The 23,866-nt window shown below is 36.2% G+C and overlaps 1 protein-coding gene across 7 annotated transcripts in view; it reads right to left on the bottom strand.

Annotated features, from left to right (window-relative positions):
- The window catches only part of EPHA7 (EPH receptor A7), a 164,221-nt gene extending 141,288 nt beyond the window's left edge, over positions 1-22,933 (bottom strand). For 6 of the 7 annotated variants that reach the window (XM_064486842.1, XM_064486843.1, XM_064486844.1 and 3 more), the window contains exons 1-3: positions 22,609-22,933; positions 18,213-18,277; positions 13,718-14,387 (exon numbers count right to left, since the gene is read on the bottom strand). In XM_064486842.1, coding sequence (XP_064342912.1) covers positions 13,718-14,387; positions 18,213-18,277; positions 22,609-22,705 — 832 coding nt within the window. In that variant the 5' untranslated portion in view covers positions 22,706-22,933. Of the gene's footprint in view, positions 1-7,754; positions 7,959-13,717; positions 14,388-18,212; positions 18,278-22,608 lie in introns of those variants that run through there. The other variant, XM_064486848.1, reaches the window with a different exon arrangement.
- Between the last annotated feature and the right edge of the window lie 933 nt (positions 22,934-23,866).

Genomic DNA, 23,866 nt, shown 5'->3' with positions numbered 1-23,866 from the left:
GTGCACCAATTCTTACTCAGTTTAGTTCTTTTGTTAAAATTGCAGACAAAATATAATACAATCATTTTCTTGTACTTTGAAATAAATACTGTGAATCTCCATATTATTTCTTAGTGTTAGCGCTTTCATTAGAAAATAAACTAATTATAGTTTAAAATAACCATTAATTAAAATCTCTGGAGCCAAACATTTTGTTCCAAAAATATTAACAACTATCATTAAAGGAAGTATACTTACTGGTATTAAATAATCAGTAAAAATGTACAGTACTGATAGGTATTCAAGGTGAAATTCAAAAACACAGCTCCCTCTTTTTTTTAATATCATGTAGATGGTACATCAGCAACTCAACTTTTATTCTCTTAAGTAAATAGTATTTCCCTTAAAAATTCCAGTAATTTCAGGTCCATATATGCAAAGCAACTATCAATTTTATTTATTTATTATTTTATTTATTTCTCTTTCTATGAGACAGAGTGAACAAAATCAAAATTCTTCTTCTTCTAAGATGTGAGCCTGAAGCACCAGAAACCTGAATTCTTTTTTAAATCAAAACAGTTGTTACTCTTATTTGATAAGTATGGTGCTAAACATTTCAAATTAATCTTCAAAATCAAATCACTTCTGGACACTATGCAATGCTTTTTTAAAAAAAATAAATAAATAAAAATACCAACAAGATTCCTCACACCCGATCTGGGTTTTACGTGTTGAACTGACCTAGCAGTCTGCCTATGCAGATTCTCAGGATCATGTCCATCAATCAATGTCGGCATTCTATCAGACTCTGCTCTGACAGCAAGTGACAGTCAGTTATCTGTTAGCATTAATGAATAACAAATAACCATGCCCTTTAGGCTTCTAGGAATAAAGCGTGTATTATTTCCAATATAAATTAGCCTATATGCAAAAGCAGAATTGGCTTTTTGGTTTTGTTTGTTGGGCTTTTTTTCATGTGATCTGTTAGGAAATGGCTTTTTAAAAGTGGCTGCAATAAAAGATGTGCTTAATGTGAACTCTGGTATACATTAGTGTTTTGCTTTTCAGCAAATCAACCCTGTCTTAGCTTGTGTCATATGAGCTTAAATGAGCTGTATTCACAGGCTCCTGAATATTTATTCTGTCTTCCACAGACCTAACATGTAGTTTGTTGTGTCTGCAATAGAAAATCCTTAAAAAACTAAAGATCAGAAGTTATTTCAGTATGGTAACCTTGCTCTTCTTTTATACTCACCTTTAATCTGCCTTCCTGATGGAAAAAAACTGTTTAAATTATCACTACAGACTCCTCTGTTGTTAAGTCTCCATCTCTCTTTCTCAGATTCAAACAGACCATAACAGAAATGGTTACAGCTTTTCGAAAAAAAAATAAGGGTTGAGAACTTTTAGGCATTCATATACACATCTTGATTGAGTTCCTTTTTGGTACTGACAGTGGTAATTCTAGAATTACACACTCCACAGTCTAAACGTTACAAAAGGGACTATAAACTTCAACATTGATCAGCGTGTGGTTTATTTTCTTAGCTCAACAAAACAAGTCAGAATTCAAATTACAAGAGTGTTGCCATATATTATGATTTGTGGCTTTAATTTTTAATTTAACATTTTACCTTTCTATTGTGAAACTCTCTTCTCAGTTCAATATTAAAAGCTTAATTTTTTATTTTTTGCAAATAATGAACATTATCAATGATGGAAGAGATAAAAGTTCTATTTCCTGTTACACTTAATTAAGAATTCTACCAGCAACATGAAAGGATGGATTACAGATCAAAAGAGTAAGATATACCATCATTTGACCAAAACCTTGCAATGAAAATGAGCATTAGTTATTTAACAAGGTTCAATCTTTTCATTAGTTGACTATTAATATATGCAACTCTGAATTATAATATAGAGAATCAGTGCCATGTAAGGATGGTAAAAGGGCAAAATGTTGCCAGCTCTATGATATTCCATCAATAAAGACAGGAGGGAAGGAAGATGTACTTTCACTATTTTAGTCCACTTAATAGATAGGAAAGTGTGTTTGAAAAGTTTTAAGTTTGGGAATAGTGTAGTATTTTCTGAAAGGTCAATGAAAAGCTATGACCAAAGTCTAGGATACTATAGGAAATGAGGCAGGGGGTGAAAAATAAGAAATCAGAGGAAGGAGGAATGGGAAAGAACATTCACTTTCTCACATGAAGGATGAAAGAAGTAGATTAGAAAGAGGGATAACTACACACAGTGACGGCCTGGTGAAAAATCCTGAAAATCAGTGAGAGAGCTATTTGAATTTGAAGTGAGCAGCGGTGTCTTCTTATTGGAAAACTTTACAAAGGGGTAAAAAGATCAAATCATTATGTTCAGTCTTGAAAAACACAGTGCTCAAGTACATAACGCTTGTGTCGAATAAACATTAGGCACAGCAAGAAGCACGGCCGAAATAGCAAACTTAAGTGCCTGTCAGAATTTCCTTGCAAACTAAAATACTGCCTCAATATAATAAACCTGGAGCCGCATGTTTTCCCAGCTCCAGCTCACAACCTGAATGTCTAAGCTTAGCAAGTGTTAAATTTAGAGGTCAGCTTGAGAAACAGACAGAGGGGTGAAAGTCTGGAGGTTTCTCGGAGGAGATCCAGACAGAAACCACAAGGTTAAACAGCAGTTTCTGCTCCCTACTAAATCCTAGGCTTCTGATAATGTAAGAAGTGTTCACTGTTCTCATTTTAAAATACCTACAATAGTCACAATATCTGAAAAACACTAATTACAAAAATTCACCTTCTTGGGATCTTGTGAAACAATACAAAAATTGAAAGTAAGTTAAAAATAAAAGTGAAATTTACTTTCACTTATAGTAGAGAAAACATAAACAATCTACTTGAAAATAAGGAAGCAAAAATCTGTTTATAAATTGTTTGCTTTGTGGAGCAAAATTTAAAGATAATACTGAAGTAGCTATATTTTGTTTTGGTTTTTCTTTTTTTAAAAAATACAATAATCTAAGAATATCCTATATGAGCTTTCAGTCTCTTTGTTAATTGTCAACTGAGGTTCCCACAGAGAAAAAAATCTTAAGTATTCAGCACTTATAAATTAAGAGATTAGTGAATAGAATTCAGAAATCTAAAAATGGGTCAAGGAGAAAAATAAAATTTATTTTTTTTTGCTTCATTATGTTCACTTGTGTGTTTTCTTCTTGGTGGGGGTAGAGGTGGGCAGTGTGTCTGTATGTGTACATATATAAGTATGTGTATATAGGTGTACATACATACGTGTGTATTTGTATATGTGTATGTATTGCATGTGTGTTATGTTTAAGTGGAAAGAAAACTGGTAACAGTAAGCTCTGATTTTACTTTGGAATATGTTATAAATATATTGTTAGAACTATAAATGAGGTCTTTATTTGTCCCATTTATTATAAAAAGCAAAAAAAACCCCTCTAACTTATCTTTAACAAATCTTTAAGTTGCACTCAACCTTCAAGAATTTATGATTCTGGGAATCAGGGTATACTTCGGTGGTTAGAGTACAGGCTTAGCAAGCATGAAGTCCTGGGTTCAATCCCCAGTACCTCCATTAAAAAAATAACTAAATAAATAAGTAAGCTTAATTCCCCCCGCCCCAAACACACACGCACGCGCACACTCACAAAGAATTTATGATTCTAATTATCTTGGAAGAGATTATACCTTCAAGGAGTACAAGACTGTCCACAGAACATTTGTGTTATAATGAATTTATATATCTGAGTGGTTAAGACGCATATCTTACATTTCTTTTCAAGGATAAAACTACAGGAAAACATCTACTAAAATAGAAACAGTGTGTAGTGCACGTTATTTTGCCTGTTAAAGGTAAAGGATGTAAAGAAACACTTTAAAAATCAATTAAGCTTATTTATTTAGCCCTACTCCTAGTTTAAATTAATGTCATTAATTAATGTCATTAGGTAGGTTAATGCCCTTAAGTGTCACTGTCTACATGGGAACTACTTTAGCTGATGATAGTAAACTACTATTAAAATGAACATAGAACATACAAACCACTGGAATACATAGATCAGTATAGTGAACTTACTAATACTCAATTTGTTTTTCTCAGAATAAATTTGTATTATGATTGTATTAATTAATGATTATTATTTATCTAGTGATTTTTATTATATCTTTTAATTTTTATTATATATATATATCTTTATTATATCTAGTGATTTTTTAGGTATATTCTACACTGACCCACTCTCACCCTTAATCATTCTTTGAGAAAGAATGATCTTAAAAAATACATTAGGTAATATTAACATAACAGACTGTTGACTAACTTTAATAAAAGATAAATACAAGACATGTAGTTGATAATTTTCTGATCAGTATTTTATTTTATTCATAACAGCATCACAGTTCTTACTTCCTCAGATTTAGGTTTTCTCTAAAAGGCTGTAGTTCAACGTTAATGGTTTCAGTGCAGGTCTGAGGCTGACACCACCATAGATGAGGGGCTAAACTATGTGTTAATTGAGTGACACATGAAACAATAAACCACAGTATGTGTCCTTTCAAAGCCTCCTGATTTTCTAAGACATTAGAAGCAAGAGATAACATAATCATCAACAGTAAATAATTTAAATGAATAAGCCAAATTAAAAAAATTCAAACTCAATACAGAAAATGTAACCCTTAAAAATGTTTCAAATTATTAAGCTCCAGAATGTATTTTCCCCTACTTTCTATGTCATTCAATGACCCCAGTCTAAACAAAGTAAACTAAATAATAAACCTTCCTTATTTCTTCATAAATACCACAAAATTTGAGAAAAATAATGCACATTTATTTTAACTGATGTATGTATTTTTCTGGGTTCCTGTGAAATGCTAATTTTAGGGATTAATACTTGCTGTGCACACACAGATTTTATAACTTTCAAACAAAGTTGATATTATAGGTAGAAAACAAACAAACAAAATCTTTAAACTCATTAATTTGACCTAAACCTAAATTCAAATTGTTTTTGTGACAAGGTTTTTAAAAACCTCAAATATATGTGCATGTGACCTTCTACTTCCCAGGTATTAATACCACAGGAATTAATACATATTAACACTATGTGAATATCCTAATGAAGACATGCTTTCACAAAAATAAATTTGCGAGATATTTTGCAGAGGATGAGACAACTTAAATAAGCTTATATGAGAAAAATTTAAATAAAAGGGTTTTCTGAAAATTTCCTCTCTGATTCCTGCATCAGATTTTTATGCACATAGAAAAAAAATCAAATATATAGCTAGGTTAAATTTCTCCCATTAAAATAACAATATTATTTGCACAAAATAACTATACTGTACACAATATCATCACAAATAAAATCTTATGTAGATTAATGACAATTTATCTTAGAGGAAATGGTTCAAAGTAGATAAGAAATCAAATTAAATGCAGTATTTAAGGGTATCATTGATTTATATTATAACACTGCTAGAAACTGATGCCAATTTAAAACTCCACTAGAAATATAAAAGAGTGACCATATACTTGCCAATGTTATAATAACTGCAAATGTTCTGAAGTTATATGCTGAGTTTGTAAATCAAAGGAAGTTAAATCAGACAGATTAATTTCATATTTCCTTCCTTCTTTCCTTATTTTTCCTCACTTTCATCAGATCTTCCTCCTTTCTGTCCTTTATTTTTTGAATACCTATCATATACAATGCACGGTGGGAACACAAAGATGATTGAAGATGAGTAAAAAGCAGTAGAATTTTAAACAAAGTCTACGATATTCCAGAAGGATATTGTGATATGATTCTAATTTAAGTATCACAATGATGCCTCTCCATATTTTTAAAGGAATTATGAGCAAATATCTCTGTAAAGGACAGAAGAAACTGATTAACAGTAGGTGCCCCTGGGAGAAGGTTTTATGGGACTAGAGCATATAGGAACGGCACTTATTTCAGATCTATGCATGTTACCTATTCAAAAATGTCTTTAAAAAACAAATATTATGAGCTTCTGAAAGTGAATAATAAAGATTATAAAAATCATAATGTAGTTATAACTCAAATAGCAGAAATACATTTCGATGTGTTCCTGAATTTAAGTAATTCAAATTTCCAATTATTTCTAATCCATTATTGGAAATCCAAATTTCCAATTCAAGTTTCCAATTTATAGAACAGAGTGTAATACTAGCTTAGGGACTGATTTCTCAGGTTTTTTCCTTTCTATTATTTTTGTTTGTTCTGCAATCAAGATGGTATTTACAATACACTATTTGGAAGAAAAACAATATAATCTTATAATAAAAGTCACATTCTCATATAAGATAAAGATATTTAAACTTCAAGATCTTATTTCAGAAAGTGTTACCAGGCTCTTGCAACTTTCTCTTTCTCAAGATATAAATTATTATATTAGTAAAGAGAGTGAAATGGCTTTCATTCCATTAAAAGAGGGAGCTGAAGAAGTTAAAAAGAAAGACACACAAAAACAATGACAAACAGAAAATGGGAATATGATAATGAATAAATATGGTTATATTATTAACTCCTAGTACCTGGAGTGGACTCCTGTGCACGTTTGCTAATTCATAGCTTATCGCCTAGCTATATGCTATGAGGAAAATGAAATATAATACAGGGTTCTCATACTCACAAAGTTTAAGACTAATCATAGAGACCAGTCTTACACACCAAGAAATTAAGCAGTGATACGAACTTGAAATAAGAAAATATTTACCTTGGGAGTGAGGAGTGTATGATCAAATTTCTCAAAGTCTTTAAGTTGATAAACATTTATTGGAAGACAGGTGGTGCAAGGAACTGTGCTAGGTACGATGGCAGGTAGGTGGAATGCTATAAGTAAGTTTTGGCTGTTAAGAAGCTTTGGAAGCTGTAAAAGGAAATTATAAATAATAATAAAAATCAGATCGCATATGACGGTTCCCATAGGGAAAGGGCAAAGTGTTTATAAGAATCTACAAAGAGGGATCACCTAACAAGGTGTAAGTGCTGTTTAATTTGAAATTGTAAGAAAAGGCAAAATTTCAACAGCCTGAGATAGGGTAGGTGGCACTGAGGGTAGAAAAACGCAAGGCAAGGTAAGGATCAGGAGAATGGCACAGCCTGCAGCGACCTTCAGAATTTGGAAGAGCGGTCACTGAAGAATTTGGGGATGTGTGAGATTAAGACACAATAAGTAACGATGAGAGGTCATGATGGTTAGTTTTTCTGTTTATTTGGGACCAAGTGTTAAGTGACAGGGCGTCATAAAAACATAAAAACAGGGTGTGCTTCCGGGAGAACGAGAGACCAGTACCACCAGGCAGAGGGAACAGGGGTCACAAGGATGATAAATCATATGATTGAAAGTTAGGGAAGAATTATAGGGTCAAGTTGCAGGGATTTAAAAACCAGCCTAAGAAACAGGAGATTTTTATTGGTAATTAGGGACCTGAAGCTTTCTGCATAATACAGTAATACTGTCTACGTATGTTTCACAAAGTGAATTTTGACTGCCCCATGAAAAAAGAACTCCCGTTACAGGAATGAGAAAGGCAAAGTAGACGAGATATTCAGGACGCCGGGAAAGACAGAGATAACAGTATTTTGAAATTATTATAAACGAAAGAAAGTGCTCAGATTTGCATCACCTTTCAAGATATTCAGAAAGAAACTTAATTTTTTGTAAAAGACCTTGGATAGATAAACGCTCATCTCTAAAGATGTGGCGCGCTGTTTCGGTGAGAGGCAGCGATTCTGAGCCCAGACCGCCTTGATCACACGGCAGTCGGCGGAGGCATGCTCTGCGTGGTGTGCTCGTGGGTACGCAGCCCACCCGTCGCTGTGCTTTGGTTTTCTTCCGTAAAAATATGCATACATGTCACTTCTGTAAACATAACTTAATATATAAAATGTAAAGCTTCAGTGTGTTTTTCTCCTTCAAACTGGGTAATAAAAGTGCCTACCAAAGAGATTAAATGAGTTAGTAACCCCTCTCTATAGGACTAAATGAATTAATATATGTGAAACACTTAAAACAGCTCTTGCCATCTATTAATATTAAAAACAAACAAAATCTATAACCTGTTTTTGTCGAATGCTTTAAATCTCCCCCTTTTAAATCATTCAAACAATACCTTGCCATTTACTACTGCTCTTTTGCCTGAGCCCTATAGTTTATACAGACACTAACTTAATCTAAAAACCCGTATTTTGGAGATACAATTCAAGTTGTCTTGTATGATTACCAGGTTACATGAACTTATAATTATATTGTTTACAAAAAAAGTTAAGGCTCAACATATTTTAAAAACACATAGAACAAAAGATCATCCACTATGCTACAATCTATGCTTTTCCCTATGCATATTTTGCATGATTTTAAATATCAGTGTATATAAAATTTTATTCTTTATTTTTTCATTCAAAATTAATATGACAATTTGAAATTTCTGTATCACATTGTTGATATTTTAAGGACTAGATGATGGACTTAATTTTAGACATTTAAGTTATTTTCAATATTTCAAAATTATATATATTGCTGGGCGAGGAGGAAGGTTATACAAAAAGTTCTTTTCTTTCATCGAAATGTCTTCCTCAATAAATTACCAGAGATGAGATTACTGACTTAAAGGCCATTTAACTCTTTATGACCTTTGAGATCTATGTTCATGCACTCATTGCCATGAGATTTCTTTACTTAGCCAAATCCTTGTTGCATTATTAATACCAAAATAATAGCAAGCATTCATTGATTATGTGCTATGGCCCAGATACAATTCTTAGGCTTTCTGCATGCATTATTTCATTCACTTCAGACAAGGACCCTATGAGGGAGGTCCTATTTTTATTAGCCCCATTTAATACCTAAGGAAAGTAAAGCTTAGTGAGACTGTCCTAGTTTATGCACCTGGTGTGTTGTGGAGCCAGAATTTTAAAACTCTGTGACTCCAGCATCTGAGCTATTAACCCTGTAGCGTATCTTACATTTCTGTGTATATTTGATTATAAATGTCACATATTATCAAGACTCATTTATCGTGAGAGGTGATGGTACAAATTACATGCTACACTTTTGTGGAAAAAACACAAGGTTTTCAAAAATCTAATCAACACAGACTTCAATATTACGAATACTGTTAAATTGAATGTTTTAAGTTACTGAATTTTATACATTTAAAGGTCCATAAATTATGTAGTATTAAAATAACGATAGGTCTTTTAACTTGACAATAGAAAATACTAAGAAGCAATGACTAGGGAAATTCCTTATAATAAAAACTAGAAATCTATGAATATTTGAATTCCCTTTTATATGAAATCATCAAGAAAGAAATTTTTAAATCTTTGTTTTAATTCAGAAAAGCAAAATTAAGCAATATAGATAATGCAAGAAGCTCACACACATCCTTATGCTCTGATGTATGTGCATGTAAGCAGAATTATATCCTTGGATTTTTTTACCATTAGGTTGAACATATATTTTATCAACCAAATCAGAACACTTTTAAAAACAAAAAAAAAAGAGTAGTAAGTAAAACAGTTATCCAGGCAAACTAGGCAAATGGTCTCCCTACTTAGAATAAAGTTTCATCAGTTCTTCAGTAACTAAAATCCATCGGTTGAAGTCCAGGACAACATTTTAGGAAGCAGTGTGGTGCAGTGGGGATAAAAAAAGACTTGGATTGATAAACAGGACCCTGTATTCTCATCCAATTTTGTTACTTATTATTAACCCTGAGCTTCAGTTTCTTCATAAGTTGAAAGAGAGAAAAAAATAATACTTAGTACCTCTTAGTAGTGTGGTAAGGATTAAATGAGAAAATGAACATGATTTTTCAGAGTAAACTACGATTACTTATACAAACCCAAGTTGTAATAACCAAGCTCCATAGTTTGACAAATACTACTCTATTTTCAAATGGAATCAAACTGTACAAAAGTTCCCAAAATTACAAATTACATTTCACAATACAATTTTATTAATCTTATAAAAATATTTTAGATGTAAAATATAATTTCTCTGAATTTTTTTAAATGACTATACTTTTTATCTAAATATATTGGCTAGTATGCATGGAAGTTATGATGTAACTGATATGCTAAATGTTTTCAGAGGACTTTTTGACAATCGAAGCATGCTATCTGGAATCATATTTTTAAATAACTGTAAGAAGATGTTTTCATAAAAGCACTACACTAAAGAATTAGACAGAAGTTCTCCATATATTAGTAGACTTGAGAAACATTTGGTTTTCAAAATTGAGTTATGTTTTCTAAAATCACGAAGAAAATAAAAAGCTCTTACAACTGACCAAGACTGTGGTCAGTTTTTATAGTTGTTCATATTTCAAATTATACTTTAACAAACATCACAATGGGTTGCCATCCTAGACACTGCCCAGATAAATTTGACTTTAAGTGGCTAACTACCCTCTTTTGGCTAGAGACTCACTAGCATCCTCTCCCAAACACTTAAATTTTCCTCAATATGGGACTGGAATTTGTTTTCAAACTCTTAACAGGATCACTGAAAGGAAACAGGAGAAATACTATAAAGGCAGGCCTGGACTGATTCCAGAGGCAAGTACTCTCACAGCAATGTGCTGGAATTATGCCAATGAGGGAAGTGTTTTTGCAAATGAACATAGTGCCACAGTTAAGAATAAGAGATTTAATTCCTCTGTCAACATCACTAAGTTTAAAAATTAGGAAAGGTATGTTTCCAATTTACCTGACTTCCAATGCACATCCTCTTTCAGCTGAACCATAAGGACGCATCATGACTCCTTTAATCACATATATTTAATGAACTCTCACTACTAATACTTAATTCCGTCTATTCCAATGCAGAATTAATGTAGATGACAGTGAAGTAATTTTACTCTATTTTTAAGTATCTTGGTGTAGTTTGCAAGTGACAATAGTTTTGGTACTCAAATGTGGTTCCAATTCTTGAAACCAAAATAAATGAATGTGAATAATCTTAATAATACCACATTTAATGAGATGATTTTGCTCATTTGGAAGAAATTGGAGTCTTTTCTTCACGGTAAATATATCTCTTTAACGCAGTTAAAGACTGCTTTTTTTTTTTTTTTTTTTTTTTTTTTTTACTAAATTCTATACTTAGAAGTATAGAACTCAAACAGTTCCTGTTTTTCTTAACAAGTAATATAGAAATCATTTGAGTTAAATTACACAAAATGAAACAAAAAAGACTATGATTTGCTTTAAAACATATTACACTTTAAAAAAGCAAGACCTTTAATGTTATTTCCTAGTTACTTTTCAAGCAAATTTTGTTGTGCACTTTTATATGTCTTCTTTTATGTCCCATTTTTAACTGTGCAAACATTTTAAATTTCACCTTCACATCAACCAAAATCTGCATACTACTAAAACCCGCTGCTTTTACAGCCTAAGTGTTATAGTGTGTTGTTAAAGTGTTCTTATAATAGGTATTGCTGAATCCACCATCATTGTCAAGTACCTGTTGTTAATTCCCAGTCAATAAGAACACTGCTTTTCAACGAATTGATTAGTTCACTAAGAATATTTTTATACTTACCCAGTGGAATAGCATTCTGCCTATTAGTAATGATTAATCTCCATCAGTTTTTGATTTCCACACATGTGGAACCTGCAGGATGTTCTACTCAGCAAGAAATACCACTAGTGAGGGAAAAGGGAAGAGGGCAGTGGGCAGACAGATTTGACTACTTCAGGGAGTGTCAAAGAAGGCTGCTAGGCTGGTCAATGGGACCGGAACCTATATCTTCTCTATTTATTTTGCTCAGAGTTCACATCACAATGTCAGCTATGGTAGGGATGATAACTGAGTGCTGGGTCGTAGGCATTTTATATGCTAGCGACCAACCACGTGAAGTATTTAACTCTTCAACCAGGACAGAAAAATGTATTTGCTCAGTAACTCCATCTAAAGAGTTTGTACAGTAAAAATATAACGTAAGCCACATATGTAACTTCTAAATTTCTAGTAGCCACATTAAAAAAGAGGAAAAAGAAATAGTTGAAATTAATTTTAACATTATATTTTATTCAAACAATATTTGCTAAAGTATCATTCTTTCAATATATAAGCCACATAAAAAACTACTAATGGTATTTCTTGCATTCTTTTTTTCTTGTATTAAGCTTTTGAAATCCAGCATGTAATGTATACTTATAGCACATTTCAATTTAAAATAGCCACTTTTCAGAACCTGAGAGTCACATGTGGCTACTGGCTACCTTATCAGACAACACTGACCGAAACATTTTTTAAATTATTATTTCTTCAAATGTTCTATTCAAATGAGAATTTAACGCATAAGTATTGTGATTTATATAACAAACTAGTAGAGGCAAGGCATTTAAGTTCAGCAATGAAACAATTTTTGCTAGGATTTTCCTTACTTTCTGATGGAAACCAGGACAATCTGATTGTTGCTAAAAGCCTGGGCTCTGGAATCATAATGCCCTGAGTTTGAAACTAAGCTAGGACAAATATGACTTACTTAAAGTAACTGCAAGCAATAATTTACTCTTGACAATGCCCTTTTTTCCCTGTGAAATAGAGATGATAATTTACCTCTCTCATTAAATGAACTAGCATGTGTAAAGCACATGGAAGAGTATCTACACACAGTAAATTAGCAAAAACATTTACAGTAATTATTGTTAGCTAGAGTCCCCTCTAAATTAAGTAGGATTTACAAACATTAAAATTATGCAGCTGGCTTAGGGGTACAAAGAACATATAAAAGTTATTTTGGGGAACATAATATAAATAAGAGACATAATAATAAGAGACATAAGCAATGTAATCTTATTATAAGATATTTTTCAGGATATCCACAAATAAAAATATCTATTAATTTTGAAGGCCCCTGTGACACAGTTTTAAACAGAAAAATGCTGGCCAATTATTATGACCACATAATGTTATGTAAGAGAAAATTTAGTTTTACAAGACAAAGGAAAAGGTTCCCTAATTCATATGCTATTATTGTTTCAAAACAAATAGAAAACGTCTAGCTGATGTATTATGATAACTGAAACTTTACTTTGGCCCAATTCCACAAAAACATTGTTCACTTATAATATGACTTATCAGAAAAACACTCATTTTATTATTCAGTCCAGGAAAGAAATATGGCTTTGGCAGAAGCAACCTCAGAGATTTAGCAAGCACAGTTTGATGATTTTTATATCAATGTTTAAGTATTTATAAAAAAATAATTCTAAAAGTTTGTAAATCTGTTTGCATGTGCCTTTCCTATTAGTAGAGCTCTTGCTAGCAGCCCCTCTAACCTCCTTTTTTCTGCTACTCAAAGGCCAGACAATATGGGTTTCAAAACAGGAGGAATCACACATCATCAAATCCTGATGACTGTCCCCTCACTCTGCCCAGACTCCTAAGATCTCATAGCCCAACGAGCAACTGTTGTCTCCTGTGTCAAGCGCAGGGCAAGTTAAATTTTAGTAACAAATACCATTATTGTCAATATTTATTGGAATATCTACTGCAGCCTTAGTGCAGCTATCACTGTGGGGAATCATTGGTAAATTCAATAGTGACTTTGCTTACGATCTACCGACTTGGGCTGCTGGGACAGAGCACTCACTTGTTCAAATAATCATTATTCCTTAAAATCTCTGATATTGAAACAAAAAAAAGTGCAAAGTGGAAGTTTAATAGCACATATTACTTACGTTCACAGGTGTCCCCTTTTTGCTGGTAGCCTGCTTTGCAGATACACTTTCCAATGGGCACTAACCATTCTCCTTCCGCGCTGCAGTGCATCCTGGGGGAGTTTTCCGCCTCTTCCTCTGCACTGCTGACACATGTCCCTCGAACCTCGACTAAAGAGGAAAATTCTGAACCAGTCACTGTATCTGGAAAGATAGCTAAGTTCTCAATAATGGACCAGCACTTCTTGTAGTACACTTTGACAGATACCAAAGCTATGCAAGCCCCTACATCCTGAAAGGCAAGATAGAATCCCTTTTTGGACAAAGGTCCAATCTCTCTCACCTCAGTGTTAAGCTTCATCTTTCTTTCACCAAGGTCACCTTGGGTAAAACTTTCATCTGCAGCAATGGTGTCTATTTTAACATAGAGATTTTCTCTTATATTCCTGCCCGTGTCGTAGTCTGTTTCATAATAGTACAAATTAAAGGTTTCCTTGCAAGTTCCCAGGACTCCAGGAAGGCTGTTACAATCCCTCAGGGTGAATTTCAGTTCTACAAAAATCCTTTGTGCATTGCCTTTCGAAATCCAGTTAGTCCGCAGCCAGTTGTTTTGGTTGGGCTCCATGACCTGGCACACCTGGTATGTTCGTATCGGGGTATAGTTCTCATCCAAACCACTAATTTCTTCCCACTGTAAAATTGAGAAAAGGTCATCAGTCATTCAACAAAAAACAACATTCTGGTTTTGCAAGTGCATGAGAAATCTTGAGAACAGCACAAATGTCCATCTCTTTTTAGAAGAGTTCGGTGGAGTCCTACTCCGACAACCGCTGTAACCTTTAGAAGAGAGTCTCAGTTCAGCTTCATCCTGGTGGCGGAACATCATTTAGGCTGCTTGTTTTGTTTGTGCACACAATAAATATTTCATTGTGTTTAATATCTGTTTGCTGGTGTATTTGTGTTTCTTTTTACATTGCTTATGCCTATGTTTCCACTGAGATTATAATTTTCATAGCCTAAACACACAACACAATTACTTCAATTACCATTTAATGTATATACATACGATACATGGCAGAATTTTTGATAACTCTGTTGACATTCTAAGTGTTGATGTTAAACTTAGAGAGAGTACCTAAAAACACAAGGAAGAAAATGCCAAGACTACTATGGTAGGGAAAAGCATTCCACAGCATGCTGATATTCCTAATGTGACATCTTTCACAATCTTTTCAAAATGAGATATAAGGGAGTAACATTTTACAGAGCTATTTATTGCAGTGTTATATATAATATTGCCCATAATGCCACATGACGATAAATAAGTAGTTATAAAAGTGTGATTCCTCTTTATATATAAATTGCTTTCAAAAACCAAATGTATGTGGCAAATCAGCATACTGGATCATCATATTTCAGTAATAAGCTTTCTGACATGAAAAGTATCAGATGTTTAAAAATGTCCATTCATATGCTGATACAATGTATACTACAGAAAACTCATATATTTTCACAAAAAAGTAAAATAAGAAGCTTAGCCAAATTTGCAACAATTTAAAGATTATAAAACTTTGTATAATATTACTGATATTGCTCATTAGTTAATAAATTCATTTCACCTAAAAGCCTAACATAACAGTGGTTTACGTCCTTTGTTACCATTATCACAAAATTTCCAACTTTATATTTATGATACTAGTAGTGAAATTGTCACCTACTTGTGTTCATTTCCCCATTGTGAAATGCCAAATACAAAAATATATTGGTGTTTGAACCCCAAATTATATAGCATGCAAGATTTAAACTAGCATTTCAAGACAAGCAGATGAGAAAATAAACTAGAAAGTAGGTGGCAATGAATTTTATTTGTAAAGCTTCATCAGAAAATCAATTTACTTAAATGCTCTGTAAAATATTAACATTCACTTTTAAAAATGGTTCTTAGAAAAGGAACAAGACCAACAACTTAGCAATATACTGTAATTTGGAAATTTCTTACAATGATATATATTTGCTACAGTTTTATTATGCATATCATCAAAGGTCCTCAAATGTAGCAAAGAACCCATTACCACATTCAGCTTTTACTCAACACAACTTTAGTTTGTGACTAGATAATGGTGTGCATAATTTCCTGTTTCAGTTAGCTGCTTATAATCTGCTTGAATGACACTTAGACAAATCTAACCAAATTCCTCCATTTGGATGAGAAGACTTTGTTTCCTATTTAGGCTAAGATTATTAAAAGAAGTAAAACTAGTAATAGCATCTACCAAAAAATGAAGAGCTCCAAAGGTAAATAAATGTGTTCTTTTTAACAATTCCATAGTTAGAAGAAATCAAGGCTAACTATTATACTGGAATATATCTCTGGAATTCCTTTTTCTAGTTCTAAGAACAATTATATTATTTTGTTCTATGTATTAAAAAAATCAATTTTAAGACCAATAAAACTCAGTTAATTTTAATTTTTACTTAAAAATTTACCCTGAGGGAAAATTTTCAAGATAACTATTCTACAAATAACAAATAGTGAAATGAAATAAATGCACTTAATGCAGCTTTTGTTTTATTATCTCACTTTCCAAGAGACTGCAATAATTTCTACAAATGACACCATTGGGAAAGAAGTCTTAATTTGGCTAGCATGCTTTTATGGTCTAAAATTATTTTTAGACACATCTTAGTAACATTTTATTTCCAGTTAGATATTTAACCATATGTAAGCCAATCCATTTCATATATGGAAAATATTGTCAATCATCATTTTCTAATATTATCTGTTGATTCCTATAGATATGTAGAGTTAACAGTTAACTCAAGACACTTTGGACTGATAAAATGTCCATTTGAGTCCAAAATAACATAGACAGTCATAAGTTACCATTTTGTGGATTACATGGATGAAATATTACAATCATATATCAGTTTACTTCTCTTTAGAGATAAAAACCATCCTCTATCTCTATTGGTTTTAATTGATGGATGGTAGAAAATGGGACACATCTGTCATTGGCAAGAAAGGTGTTTCATTTTTCATTGTGAATGTATATTATTTTAGTCATGGAAACTACTCTACTTTCAAGAAAAGTATGACATTCATACTTCAAACTCAGTGCACTTTTTATATTTAATCTGTAAAATATTTGCCATTTTTTCATAGCTTTGTCTGACCCATACAGATAACTGCAATACGATCTTAAGCACCGCTCAAATATTAATTTAATGAAAAATCTAAGTACTTTAAACAGATTTGCATTGTTCACATTTTGCATTCTTTTTTTTTTTAGGTCTTTATTTCATTTTTTTTTTATTGAAGTATAGCTGATTTACAGCATTGTGTTAGTTTCTGGTATATAGCAAAGTGATTCAGTTATACAAATAGTTACATACTCTTTTCCATTATGTTATTATAGGATATGGAGTACAGTTCCCTGTGCTATATGGTAGGAACTTGTTGTTTATCTATTTTAAATACAGTACTTTGTATCTGCTAATCCCAAAACATTTTGCACGCTTAAACTAACTTCCAGCTTATGACATATTGATTTTACCATGTTCTTAAACTCAAAAATCCCTTTCAGGCTTTCATTTTTCTCTTTGCAGAGTTCGTTACACTTTTGATATCTTCACTCATTCTTCATGCTCTGATTCCTGATTTTACTGTACCGAATATTAACTTAAGTAAAAATGGAGAATATTCTCCTTTCTAGGAGCCTTCTTCCTTAGTAAGGGATGAAGTATGTGCCCTCTCTCACCATCAAAATCAGAAACCTGAAGACATTGACCCTGAACTAAATTTAAGTAATATATCTTTCCTGACATATGAAACATAATGTTCAGAATTTTTTTAGGATCTACTTATATTTTCATAGATGTTTATTAGACAGCTTTCACTCATTTATTGTAACAGATTTTTACTGTAATATATTCATGTTCTTCCATCACTTCTGATTGGTAACAACAGATAGCACAAAGTATAAATTTTGGAGAATCCAAATCATATTCTATACCAAATTTTATGTTAAAATACTGAGCTTATTACATTTTTAGTTATCTTTTCCAGTATATTTTGAATGACACTAAAACTCTTTTTCAAAAAAGAAAACAGATTACATACTGTTTTAAAGAAATACAAGCAGCCTACCTGGTGCTTATACTAAAGGAGTATAAAGCAAGTAGAAAGAGGCTTAAGCGAGTTTGTGAAAGGAATGTTCCCTACGATTAGTTAACATCTATAGTCTGGAACCTGAGGTATGAGCCCACTCACAGTAAGAACTCAAATGATCGTGGTTGAAGAGACATTTTTAATCCATTTTCCAAACTTCTATATATACCTTCTCTACTCATAGAACTCAAATGTCTCATTATAAACAACAAAACGTTGAACAAGATATTTAAAATCAAAACAGTTTAAATATGAAAAATGTGAATAATTCCGCTGGGGGAGAGGAGAAAGGCTTTATTTCTTAGTTTAAAAAGTAAAGGGTGATATTTTATAGGGAGAAGCACTTACCCCATTGGGTGGAGAGGAAATCCATTCCAACTCTGTTTGTTGTGCTTTAGAATCCAGCAGTAGTACTGAAAAAGAAAGTTATATTTCTAAATGTTAGATGAAAAATGTAAACTCATTGGTAAAAGTCTTTAAAGTGGATCTAATTTTTAAATTATCATTTTGACTTAAAATATATGAACACTTAAGGAACGATGAAACATATACCCACCTGATACAAATATATTCCACTTTCTTAGGGAAAAATGATATTAAAATACCAATATTATATTTAATTTTTAAATTAAAATATTCAAATAAATTTAAAAACTCAAAAGGAGCATGAAAGCAAGGGTAAAAATTTGATATGTGATGTAGTACTGATTCTATAGCAAGTATATATTATAAAGAATTTTGTAAACCACTGAGTTTGAGTGCTCCAAACTTTGTCAAATATAATAACATAAACATAAAAAGTGTAATTCCATATTACTTTTTATCCAGTCACTAATGTGTAATATTCCGCCAAAAATATCTCCTAGCACCTTTTGAGAATTGGAGTTTATTGTTTTAAAGTATCTTCTCTTAAGCCAAAATGAATACAATTAAAAACTATATTAAACAATGTTATTATGAGAAATATAAACTGTTTATTATTTACAAGATATATTTCTGGGTTTGTCAAACATCTGTTTTCAATATTTCTATTTTCTACATTTCCAAATACTTCAAAGCATTAGCTAATTTTCAAAATGATATATTTAAACTTTGACTTGACTTTTAAGTCAAGTTGTATTCCACTTCTATGCTACCATAAAGCATAATGCAATTAACTTAACATTTATATAAATGTAATAAATGCTCCTGATGGTTTTAATATAAGATAACACATTCAAATGTCATACGTTAATATATACGATACTTCCAATTTGATATATTTTATTGTTTTTTTTAGGACAATTACCCTCCTAAAGCAGTCACTCTTTGCTCAAACTAGTTTCAGGGTTACATGAGTTTTTACTCTTTAAAAATATTTCTCTGACTCTATAGCATTTTTAACAAATGTATCAATTTGCCCAGAAATAATAGTGAATACATTTTCACGGAGATAAATATGCTCACTAGCAACCTCAACAAAATGTTAAAATTTGGACTTAAATGAAATACATGCTTAAACTTTTCCATGACCAATAGAGGAAAAAGAAATGTGTTTTTACATGTGATGGAAATTTGTTATGCTAAGAAAACAAAGGAAGAGTTGATTAACGTGTTCAAGTCCTCGCTAGTCAAAGTTATTCCCTATAACTGAGAAGAGATATAGAAACACTTCTTTTCCAAAATGTTTTATACTTAAGACAGGGAGACCATGACAGCACAAACCTTGGTCACAAACACTTGCCACCTTTTCAAACAATAATAATAATTTTAAAAAACTTTTAAAATACTAAGTTGTATTTCGAAATTGGAACATAAATGTTTGGCGAATGGTCCATCAATAAAAATACTGAATTTATATGAAGTAATTTTTAAAGTTTACTTGTCTTATCCTCAACGTGGACAACTTGGGTTCCCGGTATTTTCCTTTTGAGTATTATTATTATTATTAATTTTTTGTCTTCTGTACTGACAAGAGACAAGTGAATCTTAAACCCAGGAGACCTACTTGGGTCGTTTTTGAGGGTGAAATAAGTATTGTGATGACTTACTGCCGTTCTGTCACCCCTCGGCACAGCCTGGGGTGGGAGCCAACGACCCCGGAAGGGCGTTGAAGGCAAACAAGTTAAGAGGAGAAACAAATGAACAAATAAACACAAAAGGGAAACTGGCCGCTGAGCGTCTGACCAGCTCTGAAGAATCAGCGTGTCTCCCGCCCTCCGCACAGTGGACCGGCCCTCAAGGGTGCGCTTTTGCCTTCCCGCTCAGAGCATCAAGTGCCTGCCTCCCTTCGCGCCCGCGGAGGCAAGCCCTGCGGCGCGCCGGCCAAGGCTCGGGGACTCCGCGGGGCGGGGAGAGCGAGGCTGTGGAGTGAGATGCGGGGCGCACAGGGTCCAGCCCGGGGCTCCGCGGGCAGCGGCCCGCGGGCGCGCAGGCGGCGGGGGCCGGGGCGGGGCAGTCGGCGGGGCGGGGCGGGGGCTGCCAGACAGGCGCGCCAGTCGCGCCGAGCATCCATTACGCCTCCGACAGACCTGGGGACTCCAGGGAGCCGGTGGCGCCCTGGCTCCAGAAGGAGCGGGGAGGAGAGAGGCTTTCGGGAAGCATCTCCTCGGAGGAAACGGCGGCGGTGGCGGCGGCATTAACGGAGAGGAAAAACAGCGGATGCACTTCGCCTCCAAGCGTCAGACTGACTTCTACGTGCGCTCCCAGTAGCGGGAAATGACCTCCCCGAGAGAACATGTGCGGGAAAAGTAGAGGAAGGGGGGTCCCTCCTCTTCCTCTAACCACCCACATCCGCCAGGCACCTGCTCTAGGCGCTTCTCAGCGCTCGCCCCTGGGTGCCGCGGCGTCGCCTCGGGGCTCACCGGCTCCCAGAACGGCAGCCCTTGACCGCAGCGCTGCGCTGGGACCCTCGCCACCGAAAAGAGGGGCGCATTCGCCACCCCCGTCCACCTTTTAAACAGCTCACTTCTGCATGTAAAGAATTCAGCCTCCTAGAATCAGAATCCTCTCCACGTATCTCGCACCCAGAAGAGAAAAGCGGGCGAGCAAGCAATTCTGACTGCAGGAACCTCTCCCCCTAGTGATGCAGTTATTTATAGCTCAAACCCCAACCGCGGTCTGCGAGAGCTTACGCGCGGGGTTTCGCCCCCGCGGTGCAAACTTTTCCTCCGGTCCCACTATTCCGGAGGAATAACTACAAGGTTTCAGGATTCAATGTCCCTAATCGCTAATGTCATGCAAGTAGAGATATGAGTTTTGCTGTATGTGGCTGTGTGTTTCTAGCGGACGTGGATTCATCTGCAGATGTAAAACCGACAGCTGAAAGTGAAGGTTTTCTCCGAGAGGGTTCAACATCAACACAGGTTGCATGCGGAAACTGGGGTCAGAAGGTCAGGCTGGATCAAGGGGTAGGACAAGGCGTTTGGTTGGCGGGGGATAGGGGGTGAAGAGTGACCGAAGATGTGCGCATGAAGATTTTTTAAAAGCAGCACTAAATCACTAAGTTTCAGCGATAGACGAAGCGAGTACCGATACGTATCCACTCCCGATCACCACCATAACCTAAATCTGATTAAGACATTCCTCCATCCTCCACACTTCAGGAACAAGTAATTTTTAGTACCCTGCTTTTAAATATCGGAAAGTCGACCTTAGACTTACAGCCTGGAAAATACGGAGGAGGGAGGGTAGATTGTGACTGCTCAGAAGCAAGACATTTCCATTGACAGGATTTATTTTTCCCCAGCTCCAACTACAGGCACCGAAAGGTATTTTACCTTATGTCAACGGTTCAAAGGGAGGGGGGGGGACCTTATACAGGCGTATCTAGCTGCCCAAATGAATCATGCTCTCGTCTACCAGAACTAGCCCTCAGGGTCCAAGTCTTTCGCGAGGTTCGACCACTCGGACTCCTCAAGTGCGGGGCTGTGGGGCTGAGGTTTAGGGACTTGTAGTCGCCCGGGCGGCATCTCGTTATCAGTTGCACGGCCCCAGCCCGCCCCCTGCCTCCCCGACCCGGCCAAGCCCGCTGGGCTGCCGCTGTCCCCTCGGTCGCCGGGACCCGCGCGGCACGCGCTGAATGGAGATGTCTCTGGCCCGCGAGGCGCGAGCCGCTCGCTGCTTCACCTCCGCGGCGTTATTGTTCCGCGCCGGCGGCCGAGCGCCAACCGCAGGCCGGCGCCTGCTCCTCCGACGCAGTGAGCACTTCATTAGTAACCCGAGCGCTCGGAGCTCACACAAGTCACGGCCCCTCTGGGAGGGCTCCAGACTCCAGCCGCTCGCCGGCGGTCTGGCCGGGACACTAAAGGCTGCACTCCCCAGTCTGCGACCAACTCCAGCCCCAGCTTACCCTAAGGGAGACGAACGGCGAGAGGAGGAAGAGGAGACGGCGAGAGGAGGAAGAGGAGAGGGCTAGAGGAAGAGATCTGACCCGCCCGGGGTCCCGGAGAATAAGCTTGCCGGCCGTTCCCACACCCCCGTCCCCCGCCCTCCGTTGATGCTTACGCCCTCCGGACTGCCTGCGCCAGAAATTCCGCTCCCGTCGGGCGAACTGCCCCGGGCGCGGGGCTGCAGGCGGCCAGGAGCAGCCCCGCTAGCCGCCTGCCCTCCAGGAGCAGCCCGAACGGTGAGGGGGCGGGGAGCCGGCGGGGGAGGGTCGCCTGGCGCCGGAGGCGCGTCCGGCAGCCCCGCGGACAAGACAGCTCTTGCAGGTAGACAGCTAAATAAATAAGTCAGAACAAACTTTGCTTTCCCATCACCTTACCTTCCTTTGCAGCCTGCGCCTCCCCGGTGTGTGCAAAGCGGAGCAGCCAGATGTAGCATAAAATAATCCATGAAGGGTGCCGAGTTTGAAAAACCATGGTGCATGAGCAGGTTAGGTTTTCTCTTACGTTTCAGTTGAGTCGTAGCTTTTTAAATGCTGTTTGCTCCGAAATGTTTATTTTTTAATTTTTTTTTATTGCGTTCCACGCATCGATTCCCTTTCTCGATCTCCGGCTGGCTGCTCCACGTTTAGCTTTTAAAAAATTTTACCCCTCCTTTCGCTCGCACCGTGTTTGCTGCCTGCAAGTCTCCGACTGCAGACCGGCCGCTTGCTCCACACTCCAATAATATCAATTAGGGGGGAGGGGGCGGGGCTCCGAGCCGAGAGCCTCCGCCACTCGGGCTGAGTGGCAGGCGCAGCCGGCCTGCCAGGCGGCGATTCCCAGGGCCTAGGGGCGGGTCCCAGTGAAATGGCCGCCCCGGCCGCGGGGGCGGGGTTCGGGGCGGGGGCCAATCGGCAGCTAGTGGAGTCAGGTTGCGGGTCCAGGATTCCCTCCAGATTCTGAGCTCCAGGCTCGCGCTAGATGAAGGGGGACGTGAATAGCGGCCGAGGTGCGTGCTCTGTGGGCGCTTTGCTTTTAGCAACTGCACCTTTCGTGGAGCAGAATCAATCCGAAATAATACTCCCAATTTAAAGTCGTGTATATAGCGGTACTCCTCGCGGTCTTTTAGAAACCAGAAGCGATGCAAACCGTCTCTCAGCTACCAAGCACCGAGCCGGGACAGGGAAATGAGCTGTGCCTTTAAGTAAAGTGCCTTTTACTTTTTTTTGTTGTTGTTACAACCTCTGCGGGTCGGGTAACTTTGTTCTTTTCCTTTCTTGAAGGGTTACTGCGTCTATTTTTCTGTTACTCCAAAGGCAGTTAGCTCTAGGCACCACCCAGTACAATCCCTGGAAGAATAAAAGTAACCAAGTGTATTATTTTAAAACAATGGTTCCAAGAGTTTGCAACAAGCTCTGGCAAAAGAAGCAGAGGAAAAGGGAGTGGAGAAAGGAAGTCTTTTGTTTTAGGTGCCCCCTCACCCCCGCCCTATCATTTCACGATGGTTGGATGAAGTGGGACATAAAGAGAGTAACTTTTGACGATTCTGTATCATTTTTCTTACATGTTTATCATTTTCTGAGATTTTCCTGGGATTGCCCCACTTTGATCGTTTCCTATTTCGCTGCATAAATGACATTTAATTTTAAAGAATGC

Source organism: Camelus dromedarius, chromosome 6, assembly GCF_036321535.1.
Source record: "Camelus dromedarius isolate mCamDro1 chromosome 6, mCamDro1.pat, whole genome shotgun sequence".
NCBI classification, from domain to species: domain Eukaryota; kingdom Metazoa; phylum Chordata; class Mammalia; order Artiodactyla; family Camelidae; genus Camelus; species Camelus dromedarius.
Note: the sequence above shows the minus strand (reverse complement) of the source record. Positions and strands in the feature narration are given on the sequence as shown.